Here is a 15847-nt window from a genome sequence, read left to right on the forward strand (position 1 = left end):
CAAACTGATTATATGGCCTATATATAGGTTTATATATATATATATATATATATATATATATATAGAGAGAGAGAGAGAGAGAGAGAGAGAGAGAGAGAGAGAGAGAGAGAGAGCTAATACAATTCACTTCGGATAGGCATAATACTCAATATTTGTCATTCTGTCATTTTCATTGTAAAATGGTTGTCTCTTCGAATGACATGGGGAAAAAATACATTTTAACAAACCTGATAGGCTGCATGCCCTTAAAATAATATTGGATTCTATATATCCTATATATAAATTATATATTCAATGTATAGCTATCCTCATTATGCTTTTAATACTTCAAACAATTCCATTACGCCATCTCCCGTCCCATTTCTCATACACTATTCTACTATAGGCCAGCTGCTGGAATGCTTTCAACTTTTATGGTACAAAGTTGTGCCAATTGAGTTTTCCCCTTCTTCTTTCTGTGGGCATTTCAAAGGGAAAACAACATGCCGTTGCTCTTTTTGCGTTCAGAACGAATCATTACACGGTCATATCGGATCGGCTCTTGTGATGTGCCGAGTGACAGAACAAAATAAATAGCGAACGCAAGACTGTGAACGATTTGCAATGCAGTGCGTTAATTAATGAAGGCTTTTACCAATTAGGCAACAATGATTGGTACACCAATATTAGGGCAGTCACGCAGTTTAGGACTCATTGAAGAGTAGGCTAACGCCACTGTTTACTCAACACAAAGACTGTAAACAAGCACTGGCAACAAGGTCACTGCCAAGTGTGAATAGTTGGACAATTAAAAGAGTTTATGGCTTAGCATTTAAAATATTTTATGCGTTGCGAAAAGTGTTGGTCTCACAATTTTATAAAGCTGTTTCGTTTCATAGGGCACTATTTATAAGTCAGAAATGGCAAAGTAGCCTACAATGTACAAGTACAATGAGGATATCATGGTGTGCTCGCTATAGGCTATTTGTTTCCGTAGTCGATGCCTTAGCCTGCTCTGTGACACAATTTATTTCTCCATCTTGGGTTTAACTAAAATAAAAATAGACATTTGTTCCCACCAGGCCAACTGGTCAGCGGTTCTGTATGATGGCTCATCTGTCAAGAGGAGGAACTGACAGATATTTCCACTTGACTCCTCATCTTCAGATCCCCTTGAAAGTGGCTGAATTGGTTGAAAGTGGCTGAATTACTAATAAATACCATCATAACTATATATGGAGCCGCAATAGGCTGCTACAACTCAAACCCAATGCTTCAACCTGAAACACTGTCTCTGATGAGTTGTTGACTGTTCTGAGTCATTTTCAAAGATTCCATTTCAACAATCACTATCACACAAAGTTCTGCGAAACGATCAAAATCATGTGTCGACGTGGTGCCTCCCAATGAAAAGTTGAAGGTCACACATGGAGCAAACCACGACCTAGATGATGGTACTCATAACTCCTATAGGGTCGATGGGAACCTTTCCGAGATCTGTTCTTCATTCTTACTCAAAATAATTGTCGGACACAAACGCATCTCAGCTAATGGGAAGGACACGAACACTCACACAAGAAACATTTTATTGGATTCCTCTCTATGTACATACCGCTTCTTTACAAAGGTTATTATAAATCGGTAGCTTCTTTGAACTGCCGTTATGAACCTCTACTTACGCAGAATGAGATCAAACATTAGATCATCTATTATATAGTTCTGTTCACCTTAATGAAGCAACAATAAAACATTTACCAGAAACCAGATACCGTTTTTACACACATATTTATTCGTTTATTGACAAGTTGAGAATGTACAGGTCTGCAGCAGAGCACAAGCAGGTCAAGCAAAGCTATCAGACGGGTGTCATCACTTTACTTAGCAGACCTCCTGGTTCTCTTGCTCCAGTGGAAGTTCAATCCGTAAGATTTCACCCTGGGCTTCTTTTCTTGTTTCTCTGTTATGTCGTAACTCCAACCTGGAAGGGGGTAAAGATTTTTATATTTTTTAACAATAAGTAACAGGGCAGAGAACATCTCGTATATTCATGTTGGATGCTTTCCAGCCACAATGAAGTGTTTTGTAAACATCAACAGACCGTGTGTAGATAGGACCGTCCTAATCTCTGCTCTGGTGCAATAAACAGACAGAGCCAATTTCCTTTGTTCGGCTTCTACAAAGCTTACCAGATGGTTCAATTATCTACTTCTCGCTGTACTTTCTGCTGTATTTTGCTGAACTGTCAAGCATGAGGAGACCCCGTTCTCCACCATGTTAGCGGGTGCTAGCTTGTAATGATGCATACAACTGAGACAACTCCATTTGCTTGTGTAGGCAATAAAGTATGACAGTAGGAGTAAAGCCTGCTTTTTCAGCAAGGCAAAGAAGGTACTGGCATCAATACCACAACAGTGTTGCTTTCACTTTTTCCACAGACCTTTTCAAATCTGTTTTTAGCCTGTTGCATTAATGGGAAAATGGCTGGAAAGGAATGACATGAAATATTCAATAGTGGTTGGCAATGGTCCATAGATAACCAGATTTTATTTTGGGGGAAATTTGATTTAGGACAAAGGTTGATTTTTTTTTTGCCATAACGTGTTGGAACAATAGTTCAGTCTACTTCAAACTAAGAAAATGGAGACAAACCACTCGCCTGGTCTTTGTTAAGGGCCTGGATAAATAAAAACACACTTAATCTATGCAGACTGAACGAGAAAGGAAGTGAAGTCTGCAAGTTAATTTTATTTTATTAATTATTATTACTTAAACAAAAATAATATCACAGCACAAAATGTTCTTCTTTCTATTTCTGATATATACAATAATCCATCCTTTATCGATTAAGATCGGTTGAGTTCAAAGTTTTGAGGACCAAGGGGTCATCAATCAAAATGACATTTTCCACTGTAACTTCAACAGTTAAATATAGATTGATGACCTTTGTGCTTGAGCAACATTAAATTCAAGGTCAGCATTACCGTTTTTTTTTTTTTTTTTAATGGATCATTTCCCCAGAGAGCTTGCACATTGTTTGTAAAGTTTAAATGTTTGTTGCGTTTGATTTGAAGTTTTTTCTTTTATATATTTGGCCTGGTAAAATCTGGCTTAAACTCGCATTTTCCCAAAGTGATAATGAAGATTACTTTTACCATTTTTCTCAGCAAAGGCAATGGCATCGTCCTTGGTGCTGAAAGTTAGGAGCATATTGGATAAGGGGTCGGCCCTGAAAGACAAAATGAGCCATTATTAGATTCACTGGGGTTCACGGTTCACTCAAGAGCTACAGTACACCATGGTGATGACAAAAGGTGACTCTCTCACTATGAAAACTAGAAAGATGCAAACCGAGACACACTTGCAAATTAATTCTAAGCATTTGAATTTTCCCGATTCAAGTCAATGGGGAAAATTAATTCACTAATAAATTAATGGGCATACATGGAGATCTCTGTGTCAGTCCTTGTCCCTTTTATGCCCATATATGGAGATCCCTGATGTCATCAATATTAAGCCCATATCTTGGAATGCCCATATATGGACATACTGTGTCAGAATTGAGACTTTTGAATCGTCAGTCTCATGGGTCTATGAAGTCTGACATCTATGATCTCAGTCATCTCCATATTTGGGAAAAGTTTACATTTTGCATTTTTCCGGTCAAGTAAATGGAGAAAATGAATTCACTAGTAAATTAATTAAATTAATTAAAACTAGTTCACAGCCAAATCGCCTTCCATCGCCATTTTGAGGAGGGTGAGGCAGCCAGATCGCCAAACGTCGCCTTGGGGATCATTTTCTGATCATTTTGGTATTTTTTTGACATTTTTTGAGCTATAAATGACCTTTCTAGCTTAATTTTAGTCTAAAGTTACATATTCGAAGGAAGTGACATCATCGATGACGTAACCCGGAAGTCGTTCGGCCATAACATAGAATGGGCCTTTTTACAGCATTGAATGTTGACGTTTTTCTTATCAAACTTTACCATTTTTAGACCGATTTTCATTCGGAAAAAAATGGCTGGACTGACAGATTGGTCACTCAAGAGCAAAAACGAGTGTAAATGGCGTGCGCACGACGTTCGGATCGTGTTTTATAGCTCCCGTTCGGCGGACCGGGAGACATAATGGCCGCCAATGGGCGCCGCCATTATGGGTCTACTGCTGTCCACTCGCTAGTCCAGACTCTAGGAGATTATCGTTGGGCACACTCTAGTGGATAGTACTAGTACTACATTCTACAACAATATGATCCCTGTTGGGTTAGATTAAAGCTAACTTGGAAATTAATAAAATTCCTGGCAGTATAGGCGCACAAGCCTATTGTAAATGGCTGGGAGAGAGTTAAGGCGGATAAGAACTTCAATCTGGTTGCCCTGTGAAGGCAACCACACTAAATATTGTTATCCCAAGCACAAGACACAATAAAAGTATCAAAAACAACACAAATGAGCACCATATACCTGACCCCAACCCCTCCTCCTAATATTGTTATTGCACAGCGTTGCAAAGCAAGACATCACAATAGTAGGACGTGTGAAAACACATCTATTAATTTATGATCCATCTATAATATGAACTCATTTACTGCCATTAAAAAACGGCAGACTTTCTGGGTTGATCGCCGCGATTTTTAATATGGGCGTGTGTGTCCATCGTGCACGATCCACGCGTGAGCACAAAAAATAAAAAAAATAAACATTGCTGCAGCAGCTGCAGCGTTGTCTAACAAGGAAGTGAACGGAAAAGAGATTGGCACATAGGAACGTGTTGTCCCGCCCCCAAAAAAGCATATCCGTTTCAATTTCCGGTCCCAAACCGGAAGCACAGTTTTTGGAGCACTTAGGAAATGGCCGATCGGTGATCTGATTTTTGATTGTTTTGAATTAAATCCAATTAATCTAATAGCTCGGGAAACTCGGGCGTGGCGGCCTGGAACAACAGGAATAACTCTAGAAACTCAGGATATGGCAGTAAATGAGTTAAAGTACTTGGGAAACTGGCATGTGGGCTGTACTTACGTAGAGGACCAGCCCATTAGAGGGTTCTCCCATCGCTCTCTGGTATCAAAGTCCATCTTCCACTTTTTAGTGCTGTTAATTCCTGACTGCATGGCTGTCTTGGTTGGCACAAAGATGCGCACCTTGCGTGTTTTGATATGCTCTTCTGGCACACCTGTCAACGAGGTGATGTCCTGGAGAGAGAGAGAGAGAGAGAGAGAGAGAAAACAGCACATGTCATGTTAAAGGGTAGAGTCCGAACTGATATATTGAGCATTATTTGGCATTCGTCTTTGCAATTATGTAGCCAATGTTTCCTGATTTCTAACCACTTTCAACCCGGTGTCCTTATTTTGCACTGTATATAGAGGCAATCATTTTCAAATGTTTTTAAGAAAATGCAAAAACTACATGATGATTGTGCCATTTAAGAAAAAAAGTTTGAATAGGGCTTGAGTGGTTCAATTAAAGTTCAATTTGTGTGTTTGTATTTTCTTGTTTTCTTGCTCATTGTATGATGAAAATGTAAAATGTTATTTGGTTGCTCATAAGTTGTTCTCAAATAGAAACTTTAATCAAATCTAAGATTTTGAAATTGGTTAGAAAATGTTGCACTTTCTACACGTTCTGCTATTTTCACTAGTTTGGGTCCCGGGCAAACACGTCTAATCACTCTTTAGAGTCTCGACCTGAAAGTTTTGTGAACCACTGCATTAGGCCATAGACCAGCCATAGAACCTCATAACTTGGACAGTGTACACATGGAACCAAATCCATTTATACACTGTCATTGTTAAAAACCTGTACGTTTTTTTCATTTTTTTTCAATCAATCAATCATTTAGCTGGGGACCCCTGGAACCTCTTAAAAGGACCCCAGGGGGTCCCCAGTCTGCATTTGAGAACCACTGTCCCCGAGGGCTAACCTCCACCAAAGCCATGCCGTAAAAAGAAGGAAAAAAAATAGGTCCTCTCATTGTTCATGACCGATACATGTACATCATAAAACAAACTTTGTCCATTATCATTTTACAAAATAGGCCTAAAAAATGCTATTCAATAACATAATATATATTTTTTCCCCCCATATTAGATCATTTGGACAAAATGTACTTAAGCTGGTTTGATGTATTTGTCTTGGGAGCCTTCATGACTAAATCACTGGCAAATTAACAGAAAATTCCAAACCAGCTTGTGGGAGTAAGCTATAATGTATAATGAATTCCTTTCAAATGAACAATAGATATCAAGTAGATCAGTGGCTGAGAATTAATCGGTCAGTGCCACACCACTTAAAGAAGACAAAACATGGAGCTGGAATGAAGGTTCTGAGGCAGAAGACAAAACAAAGAACAAAGGAAGCGAACGCTTCCCAATTATGCAACATCCCCATGCTATAACCATCACTGATGTGTTGTGCAGAAGAACATAACTAATTGACCCGTTTGTGGTGACAGACTGGCCAAGGGTCTGCCAGGATCTCTCTTTTGACTTTCATTTGAGTTGGTGACTGATGTCTTTCTTTTCTTGTGCCAGTAAACTAGGCCAATATGAAGTGTTGAGGCCTGTACAAAGAGGTTCTCAGAGGTTGGCTGTAATGTACTGTATATGACTGCTGAGGTAGTTCGACAAGAAATAGGGGGAGAAAAATGTCAGTCCTTGTATCACAGACGAGTGAAAAGTCAATCAATTGACTTGTTCAAAATGATCACACCTAGTGTGAAGTGAGCAGTGTTATTTATGAGTTAATGTCATCAAGCGTCCCGCTAGCCAATCACAGCGCGTCCTGCGAAGCTTGGCCAATGGGACCCTGGCGTACAACAAACTTTAGCGCCAGACATTTTTGAACACTTTGGCCCCGGACATCCTGGCACAAACATTGAGCTGTTTGTGCCAGGATGTAGGTCGGACATTGTAGCCGCGCTTCAGTTTACTTAAGCCCGGAAAGTTTTTAACGGACAAAGCCAGATGTTGGAGCTATAGCTCCTGTTCCAGTAGCACTGCAGATAAAGATAATTAGTTCTCAGCGCACCTCCCCTGTAAATAAAGGTAAAATAGAAAACAGTATAGAGACAAACCTAGCTAATAAGAGGATTTAAACAACCTCACTAGACCAGACCACAAGCTTCCATATTATATTAAGAATGAATGGTTATTACTTGTAAGAAATCCTGAGGAATGTTTTTTTTTGTAACATTATGTGACAAATGATGTGTAAGTGTAATTGCTATTAATTAATAGCTAATTCATTCATTCTTCAAACATAAGTAAGATGAAAAACAATGGAGACTTTGGCATTGCCACATAGGCATGTATGTCGCTTCGTCGCCAGTTCGATTCCCGATCCGGACGACCTTTGCCGCGTGTCGCTCCCCATCTCTCCCCCCATTTCCAGTCAGTCTACCTGTCCTATCCAATAGAGGCATAAAAGCCCCAAAACAAAAAAAAACAATGGAGACAATAAATAATTAGCAAATAAGTAGTCTTCACCTGATAGATCTTTTACCTGTACTGCGTAATATCTTTTAAAAGTATATAACCCACAATCGAACTATTAATTTACGGAATGTCTGTCTGTCCGCCGTCTGTCTGTCTACAGTACTCTGACGTCATAGTACTGACTTAACATACAGGCCTGGACACGGAACATCATAGGACATATGCCCATATATGGGCATAAGCGGGTGAAACCGTGCCCACATTTCTGACATCACTGATACTGTACTGCGCATGGGTCGCCTCGCGTTGAGAGGCGTTGTGAGCATGTAGATCTACTATTTTCACAATTTCTGCCTCTAATATTTGACAATTTGAACAATGTTTAATTTGTGATTTTAGAGGTAATAAAAAGCCCTTAAATTGTCACTTAAGAAATGTGTAGATACCCTCTATATACACTTAAAGTCTATCTTGGTTTGTTTACTGTTGAGTGAGAAAACATTGTTGCACATAAAGTTAATCATCTGGGGACATCCCAAAATAATTTGGACCCACAGGTTGAGAACCACTGTGCTAGGGATACTATATTAAACTAAGAAAGTCAAACTAGATAAGACTTATGTTATGCATATAAAATGTTAAGATATATAACAGTTACATTTCCAAAAACGTGTGCAAAAGAAAGAAAACCAATAGTATAAGATGTGCATTAATATTATAGCTAAATACTGATTCAGGCGACCACAAAACGTATTTCTCTCTCTCTCTCCCTTTTCTTTTTGTATTCAAGACCTTCAGAAAGTTGTCCTGTGCAAGAAAGAAGAGGGGGGGGGGGCTTGGGGAGTAAATGCATATTCCAGGGCAACTGCACCCATTCAAGCTCCTATAGAAGATCTCGTACAATTCTTCAGGGAATTAGCAAACAAGCAATGGGAAGTCGGCGACAAAACACAGACAAACCTCCCAGCACGCAGGCAGCAGCCACCCAAGAATGAGGGCTTTCCAGGGTGCTACCCTTTCAATACAAGAATTTTACACATTTCAATGGCCATTACAACTTCAAAGAATCAAATTTTCATCATTGTCTCATCTGCCAGTTGATTTGTATAAAGGGGGTCTTTTTTTTTGCATGAACTCCACACAAAAGCCCACTTTCCCTCTGGTGCAGAACTTTCCCCTCAATGAGAGTTAAGCCTAGTAAATTACAGCTCCAATTGCTTAAACACAGCTTGCTTCACTGAAACAACATCTTTTGCCAACATCGCAGTGGGGCCAGAATGTGTTTAATTGTGAACAACATGTACACATTAAAAAGATTGTTCAAATGAAAAGAAAAGGACGGGGGGCGGGGTTGGGGGGGGGTGTACGTCTGGAGTACTAATTATTTCCGGTTGCCTTATATACTTAACCTTGGCAATTCTTCCTTGTCAGCGGCATAAGAAAAACAGGTTCTTTCTTCTTTTCAGCAAAAGGGGAAACTGGCAGACAGTTCATGACATGGTATCAGCCGGGGCAGTCGGAGAGGGCCCAAAACAAAGATGGACAAATTGTATTTGATCTCAGGGGCCAGCACTAGAACTGCACTAGAAGTGCTGAAAAACAGTGTTGTTTTCTATAAGATTCGTGGGATAAAGAAAGACCTGTTTGTTCGGGATGGGTGGATAAAACACTCAAACGTTCAAACAAATAAAGGTATGATTGACAAAAGCTGCCATTAAAATTTTATGGAAGATAGTTTTTCTTTTTTTAAATGGAAAATGACATGAATATTTTTAGTTGGGAAAGGAGCAGTGACCAAAACATTTTTGATATCACATGCAAAAACGACATACAGTGAATGTGGGAGTTGGAATAAACCTTAATATAATTATTAATGAAGACAACAAATCAATTATCATGTCATGTGGTTGGACCGAAAACATCCATGAGTTTGTTCTGTGGTTTCTCCTGTCCTCCCAAAAACGCATCTCCCAAAGATGAACACACATGAAAATCTCTATACCAGACGCAGGCGAAGGTTCGACATTATTCCCCCAGGATTAGCGGGCCAGTCTATGGTTACGCATATGTGTGTTACATAAACCATAGCTGACACATGGGGGCCATGTATGGCAAACTTGTGCAATAATCTCTCCAGATGTAGCCGCCCTTAAATCAAAGTTATGCGCAGATGAGCACAATAGGTGCTTTGCGAAGTTTCGATGTGTCAAAACAGAGGACCCCCCCACCCCGAAGCACTGAAGAAAAAAAAAACACTTAGCCCTGATATCTTGCATTGTGTGTAAAAACACTCGTCTAGACTTTTATGATACTTGCATACATTAGAGTGAAAGCTAGTAAGGCCATCAGCGCACCAGACGCATCCACAATGCCCGCGCCCACAAAGGGAACGATTGTAGCCGGAATGTGATGTGTTCCCAGGAAGACTAGGGAGGGCCAGTACAAAAGGAAAACCCACACGACGGGCACTTTTTATTCTGCCACGTACAGGAAGCAAAATGAAAAGTATGAAGTTTGACACTATTCACAGAGCCTTCACAGGGCCCTACAATACCTGGCTGGGGAGACAGAATGCCGGGCTTAAGACCAGGGGGGTAAAAGGCTGGCAAAGTCTCCGTCACATAAGAGCGTGTCGATATTTCTGACACCTCCAGGCTTCCTGGCGAATAAAGAGCACTGGGGGCTTGTCGCTGTGGGGCCGTCGGGCCCTCCACAGTTCTTGAATGCTGGTACCCCTCATGTGCCAAACAGGCCTGGGGTATTTTTGTGTAAAGAAGACAAAAGGAAGAAGAAAATAATAATCACTCTGGTCCTAAATGAGTCTAAAACAGCAGAGTTGACAGAAGAAAAACTGTGGAATAAACCTTTTGTTGTGGTTTGTTGTTCAGTTCAGGTACAAAACTACAGCAGGGTACAACATGGCAGGCTGCATAATATTGACTTTATACAAAAATATGATCAGCCTAGGGCTTCATGACCCTTTGAACCCTACTAGAGCAGACCAACGGCCATTGGGAACCGGCCTACTCGGGAACGATGCAAGTTGGTAACGATGCAAACAGGGAATGAGAATGCCCCACCCCGTTATGCAATACCCGTTATACCCATTGTCAGAATACCCGTTGTAGCCGCCCGTCTGAGTCGCTTTTGTGCCCATGTGGATAAGTCTTTGTGCAGTGGTAAATGTCTGGAGAATGATGAATGAACTAACTAATCAAATGGCAGCTGTGGGGAATACAACATTTGTAAAATCAAGCTTAGGCTGGGTTTGCCATGGTAATCAATTAGAATCAGGGGTCTTCAACGTTTTCAGGCCAAGGACCCCTTAGTTGAGACAAAGAAGGGACCCCCACAATCTGTTCATAGATATAGTGTCATTGTTTGACAGCAGTGTCATTGTTTTCAGATATTTAACCACTTGAACGGTCAATACTAATAGCTGATCTACAAACTCATAACGCTAGGGTTCAAGGGGTTAATATAAGAAAGGGGGGAAAAAACAATTTCCTATCACACAAATATTTGGAGGACCCCCTGTAGTAACTCTGAGGACATCCTAGGGGTCCCGAACCCCCTGTTGAAGACCCCTGAATTAGGTCAGTTGGGCCACGGCCAGTGCGGTCCTGGACAACTGTCTATCCAACCGACTCGACCCCGGGCACGGCACTCCCTCCGGTCACCTGTGACGCGTGTGCCGAACAGTTATCAAGTTACGTGAATTACAGACGTACGTACTGAGAGTCTTATTATGAGATATACTTAATCCAGGGCTCTATACTACTAGGCCGCCCTTCTGTACTAAATATCTTTCAATAAAAATAAGACGGTAAACGTGATGCATTTTTAACATGTCGATGTGCCATTATCACCAAGTGTTTGCCCCAGGATAGGAAAGCTAGGGATCATTGTTGCGACCGTCAGGGAGCAGTTTACTATGAAAACCTCCACCGGCCGTCGGTCGGTCGGTCGGTCACACGTCACACCTTTGCCCTGCTCATATCTCCGCATCAGTATATAGGGCTTGTTTGTTTATTGTATGACATCACGCCACATCATCAGCTGTGGACTCTGTGATGTCATCGTATCGCATCAGTATATAGGGCTTGTTTGTTTATTGTATGACATCACGCCACATCATCAGCTGTGGACTCTGTGATGTCATCGTATCTCCATATATGGCCATCTCCGTATATGGAGATATAAGTCGTCCATGCCCAAGTATGGGCTGGTGAGGTCAGACTTTGTGTGATGCGTAGGTTATCTCCATATATGGAGATTCAACATTCCAGGCAATGCTCTCTTCCCTGGTGAGAATTGCCCCTTTATATAGGGCTTGTTTGTGTATTGTATGACATCACGCCACATCATCAGCTGTGGACTCTGTGATGTCATCGTATCTCCATATATGGCCATCTCCGTATATGGAGATATAAGTCGTCCATGCCCAAGTATGGGCTGGTGAGGTCAGACTTTGTGTGATGCGTAGGTTATCTCCATATATGGAGATTCAACATTCCAGGTGTAACTATGGCTACCCGTATGACGTGAGAGGTGGAGGTTGTGATATTTGTGGAGATAAGCGACCGTTGGTCGCTTATCTCCCGATTAGGGAGTCTTACTGGTTTAAACACACACGTTCTATGGCCTTTTGCTCTGATGCAAGTCAAAGTCCCACCAAACAACAGTGAAATTAAAAAGCAGTCACACAAACGTGTATGCAGGTGGTCTTTGAAGGTTATGGATTCCTAAGATTGTCAACATGCTTTTCCTGTCGCCCAAATAACACGTTTTAAAATGGAAAATATTAATTGCTGACCATTATATTTATGCATTTGATAAAACAGACTTCACAGAATGTCCTTGAAATGCCTTGACAATGATGGAATAATGCATGTTCTTTCATTACAGGTCCCATGCCGATCCTATATCCTTCAGCATGTCTTGTCAGTTTGGACTGAGTCACAGGTGAATTTCCAGAAGTCAATCTCAAGTCTAATGAGTTTGTACAGCTGCTATTCAAAATGTACATTTTTAAACACTCACTGACATAAAATATGGCCCTCCATATTCCTTCTAATGGCATTTGCAGGTGTGCTCCAAATGGAAAGAAATTTGGAGGAAATTTGTGATAAGCACTGTATTGTTGTAACGGGAATATTTGAATGAAATTAAAGCACTGCTTTATTTATGACAAAATATACTATGTCGAAGTCGAATGCAGTGCAAATGATTTCTCTTAAACTAGTAAAAATGTGTGCAACTGATTCATTTTGATAAAAAAGGGGACTTCTGAACAGCATCTCATACAGGGGTAGGGATGGGACAAAATGAAAATGATTATTGTGACAAAAGAAATCGCGATTTACGATATTATCGCGATAATCAACATCCATTATCTTGAGGCGGAACATTTGCCAAAAAAATAAGTGAGCTTGTAGATCGGCTATTTTTTGGCAAAGACATTTGATAGAGAGTGAAAAAAGACTGTATCAAGTATGTATAATATAGTACCTTTTACCAGTTCGGCAAATAAAAGGTGAATTGACGATATCACAATAAATTAAATCTCCACAATACGATTATCGTGAGTGTTTTTTATCACGATAAGCGATAATATCGCGTATCGTCCCATCCCTATACAGGGGGATCTGGAGCCTTGAGTGGTCTGACAAAAATGTAGAGGGGAGGAATTAAAAAGAGGTGAGTAGCAGGACTTTGTCTTCCAGGCACAGTGTACTGTTCGTACACTTATTGAATTAAACGACCCGGTCTCTTTCCCTCCATCATGTGATACTCTCTTTGGGGCTCTTTAAAAACAGGATTATCTTAAAGTGAAAATAAACCCTAAAATAGAACTCACATCTGTTAGCCCTATGGTCTTGGACTGCGAAATCAATATCTTTTAACAGGACCGTCTCTCCCAAAACTAAAAACCATACGACTGAGGCTAATCTGTCATGTAATCCAAGGAATAAAATGGAGCTGCTTCATTGACAATTTACCAGTAAATAAATAAATACATAATTAAATAAATAAAGTTCCGCTTCTTCACTTAAAACCAGTAAGACTCCCTAATCGGGAGATAAGCGATGATTTTAGGGCAAAATGTGTAGGAGTAGTGTCCAAAAAAAATCAGCCTGATGGTGGCTCTATATGGGACAGATCCATGTTGATGACATGAGTGTGTAGAGCAAGTGTGTACCGATTTGCGTGATTTTAGGTAAAAATTTGTAGGAGTAGTGTCCAAAAATGTGTTTTGCAAGAATCGGCCTCATGGTGGCGCGAGAAGAGGGTCATGTGAGAATTGATGGGTGGAGGTTTTGGTTTGGCAGGCAAGGAGTGTGTGTGCAAAATTTGTCATGGATCGGGGCAACGGTTGCGGAGATATGAGCAGACATGTGACAGACAGAGTGACTGACTGACAGCTGGTCGAGGTTTTGATAGTAACTGCGACCTGGCGGTCGCAAAAAGGACCAGTTCAGCCATTTTCAACCTATGTATTTCTGTCTACTCACTTCTCTCGTAGGGCTGTGGACACTTCAGAGACCTGCCCAACAGTGATATCATCAGTAGGCGAGTCATTTATTTAATGAAAGAACAAAGAATTCTATTTCGGCGGGACTCCCTCTTTCATAGGTGTTTCGCCCCGGTGGGCGTGGTTTTATGCCTAACCCTAACCTCACAAGAGATTAAGCCTAAAGCTAAGCTCAAAACCACACCCACCTGGGCAAAACACCTGGGAAAGAGGGAATCTCCTAATTTGGCACGCTAACTTTCCAGGGAGAGAAAGACTGTAGTTTCTATCACCTTGGAATCCCCATCGATGAAGTCATCGGTAGGCAGGTTTCTGAACTGTGTCTATTGAGTGAGTACACGCAAATTGTGGCATCTTATAATGAGCTTTAGTAAGGACCAATCTTTTGAAGACGTGTTTGAAAATGGGTTAAGTGCTCCTGTAAGTGTTTTATGAATTTATCACGCATCAGCCGGGAATCGGAAGGATTAATTACTGGATACTCTCACAGCATCCATGTGGTTTCTCCAGTTCATCGACACTAACACAGCCAGGTTTTGTCTCTTGATGACAGGACATTACGGCATTGCCTGACTCACTTCTAGCTCTCCGCAAGACATGGCGGGGCAACTTGAGAGCATGGTCCCATTGGTCCGATGCTCGTTTCCTGTTCTGTGAATGACGTGAGCACCCATATGCCAAGAGACTTGGGGGGCGGGCTGACCTTACAAGGTCAGCCGAGTTGAATCATGTAGAATGAGCGTGTGGTGAAAGTCCAAACACATCACCCTTTAACCTCCTCAGTGACCAGCCAACACCCAGACCAAAGGACTCACTCATCACCCTCTACTGGTTTCCAACCTTCAGACCGCCTTTGAAGTGTAAATAACATGGCAATTACTGATTGGCTATAGGAGTGTCTCTAATAGAAACAAATATTATGTTGCTCATGTGTGGGAGTGGCTTGGCGCAGGCGAACGAGTAGCAGCTGGTGCTAAGACGCCGTCTTAAATCTCACGTTACGCATGCCGACAAGGGTGGGGAGCGGGGGGGCATTTATGAATATGCCGGACAAGACGACACTTGTTTATTCTGGCACTGTATGGTTTGTTATTGAGATAAGATGTCTAGACTAAGATACAGGTCCAAGTGACCTCTGGGCAGGGAGGAATGCACAAAACCAAAGGCAAAGTACGTTCCACGTGCTGTTAACGCGTGGCTTAGCGGTCTCTTTCTCTGTACAAATCATTCCAGAGACATGCACTGTACATCACGTGAAGAAAAATTGTGAGACATTTCAAATTGCAAACACATTTTTTGCACACATCATTCATAGCACTATTTCACTTCTACAATTTAGGCCCCAAAAAAAGGCCATGATGTGATTAGTAAGCGCTCTGCAGTAAATCAGTCAAAATAACTGTGTACAAGTTTAACTAATTTGGAGAAGCTGAATAATGTATAGCAGCATCATAACAAATTACTGTTGAAGAGCCCAGAGGCGGGGGGGGGGGGGGGGGGGGGGCACAGTGTTAGCAAGCAATCTTTTTGTCCACACTGTGAGATGCTTACAACAACCAGTAGTAGTTGTTGAGAGCCTCGAGTCTCTGCTGAACAGTGTTAATGAATGAAACACTATTTAGTGGATCATACATAATAATAAAGCCTCTTGTCCCATGCTCTTCAAAGAGCCATATCTTCTAATCTGCCAATCCAAACTCCAGCCCCGAGATTTTGAGCCCGAGCGAGCTATACGAGAGAGCGACGACCACCAGACAAAACAGACACTTAAGAGCTTGATAGACTTCCTTTGAGTGCGGTGTAGCGGTGCACCACGTTGAGCTTTCTTTTTCTTCTTTTTTTTTGGGTGCGTGACACCGGCATGCAACCAAGTATAAATCCGGCTTTTAAGTT

General features: G+C 41.2%; 1 protein-coding gene across 1 annotated transcript in view; it reads right to left on the reverse strand.

Annotated features, from left to right (window-relative positions):
* Positions 1-1753: 1753 nt before the first annotated feature.
* Positions 1754-15847, reverse strand: part of ndufs4 (NADH:ubiquinone oxidoreductase subunit S4) — a 29516-nt gene continuing 15422 nt past the window's right edge. The window contains exons 3-5 of the mRNA XM_080739279.1: positions 5003-5175; positions 3132-3205; positions 1754-1957 (exon numbers count right to left, since the gene is read on the reverse strand). Coding sequence (XP_080595405.1) covers positions 1854-1957; positions 3132-3205; positions 5003-5175 — 351 coding nt within the window. The 3' untranslated portion in view covers positions 1754-1853. The remainder of the gene's footprint in view (positions 1958-3131; positions 3206-5002; positions 5176-15847) is intronic.

Source organism: Nannobrachium achirus, assembly GCF_963921795.1.
Source record: "Nannobrachium achirus genome assembly, chromosome: 12".
Classification (NCBI taxonomy): domain Eukaryota; kingdom Metazoa; phylum Chordata; class Actinopteri; order Myctophiformes; family Myctophidae; genus Nannobrachium; species Nannobrachium achirus.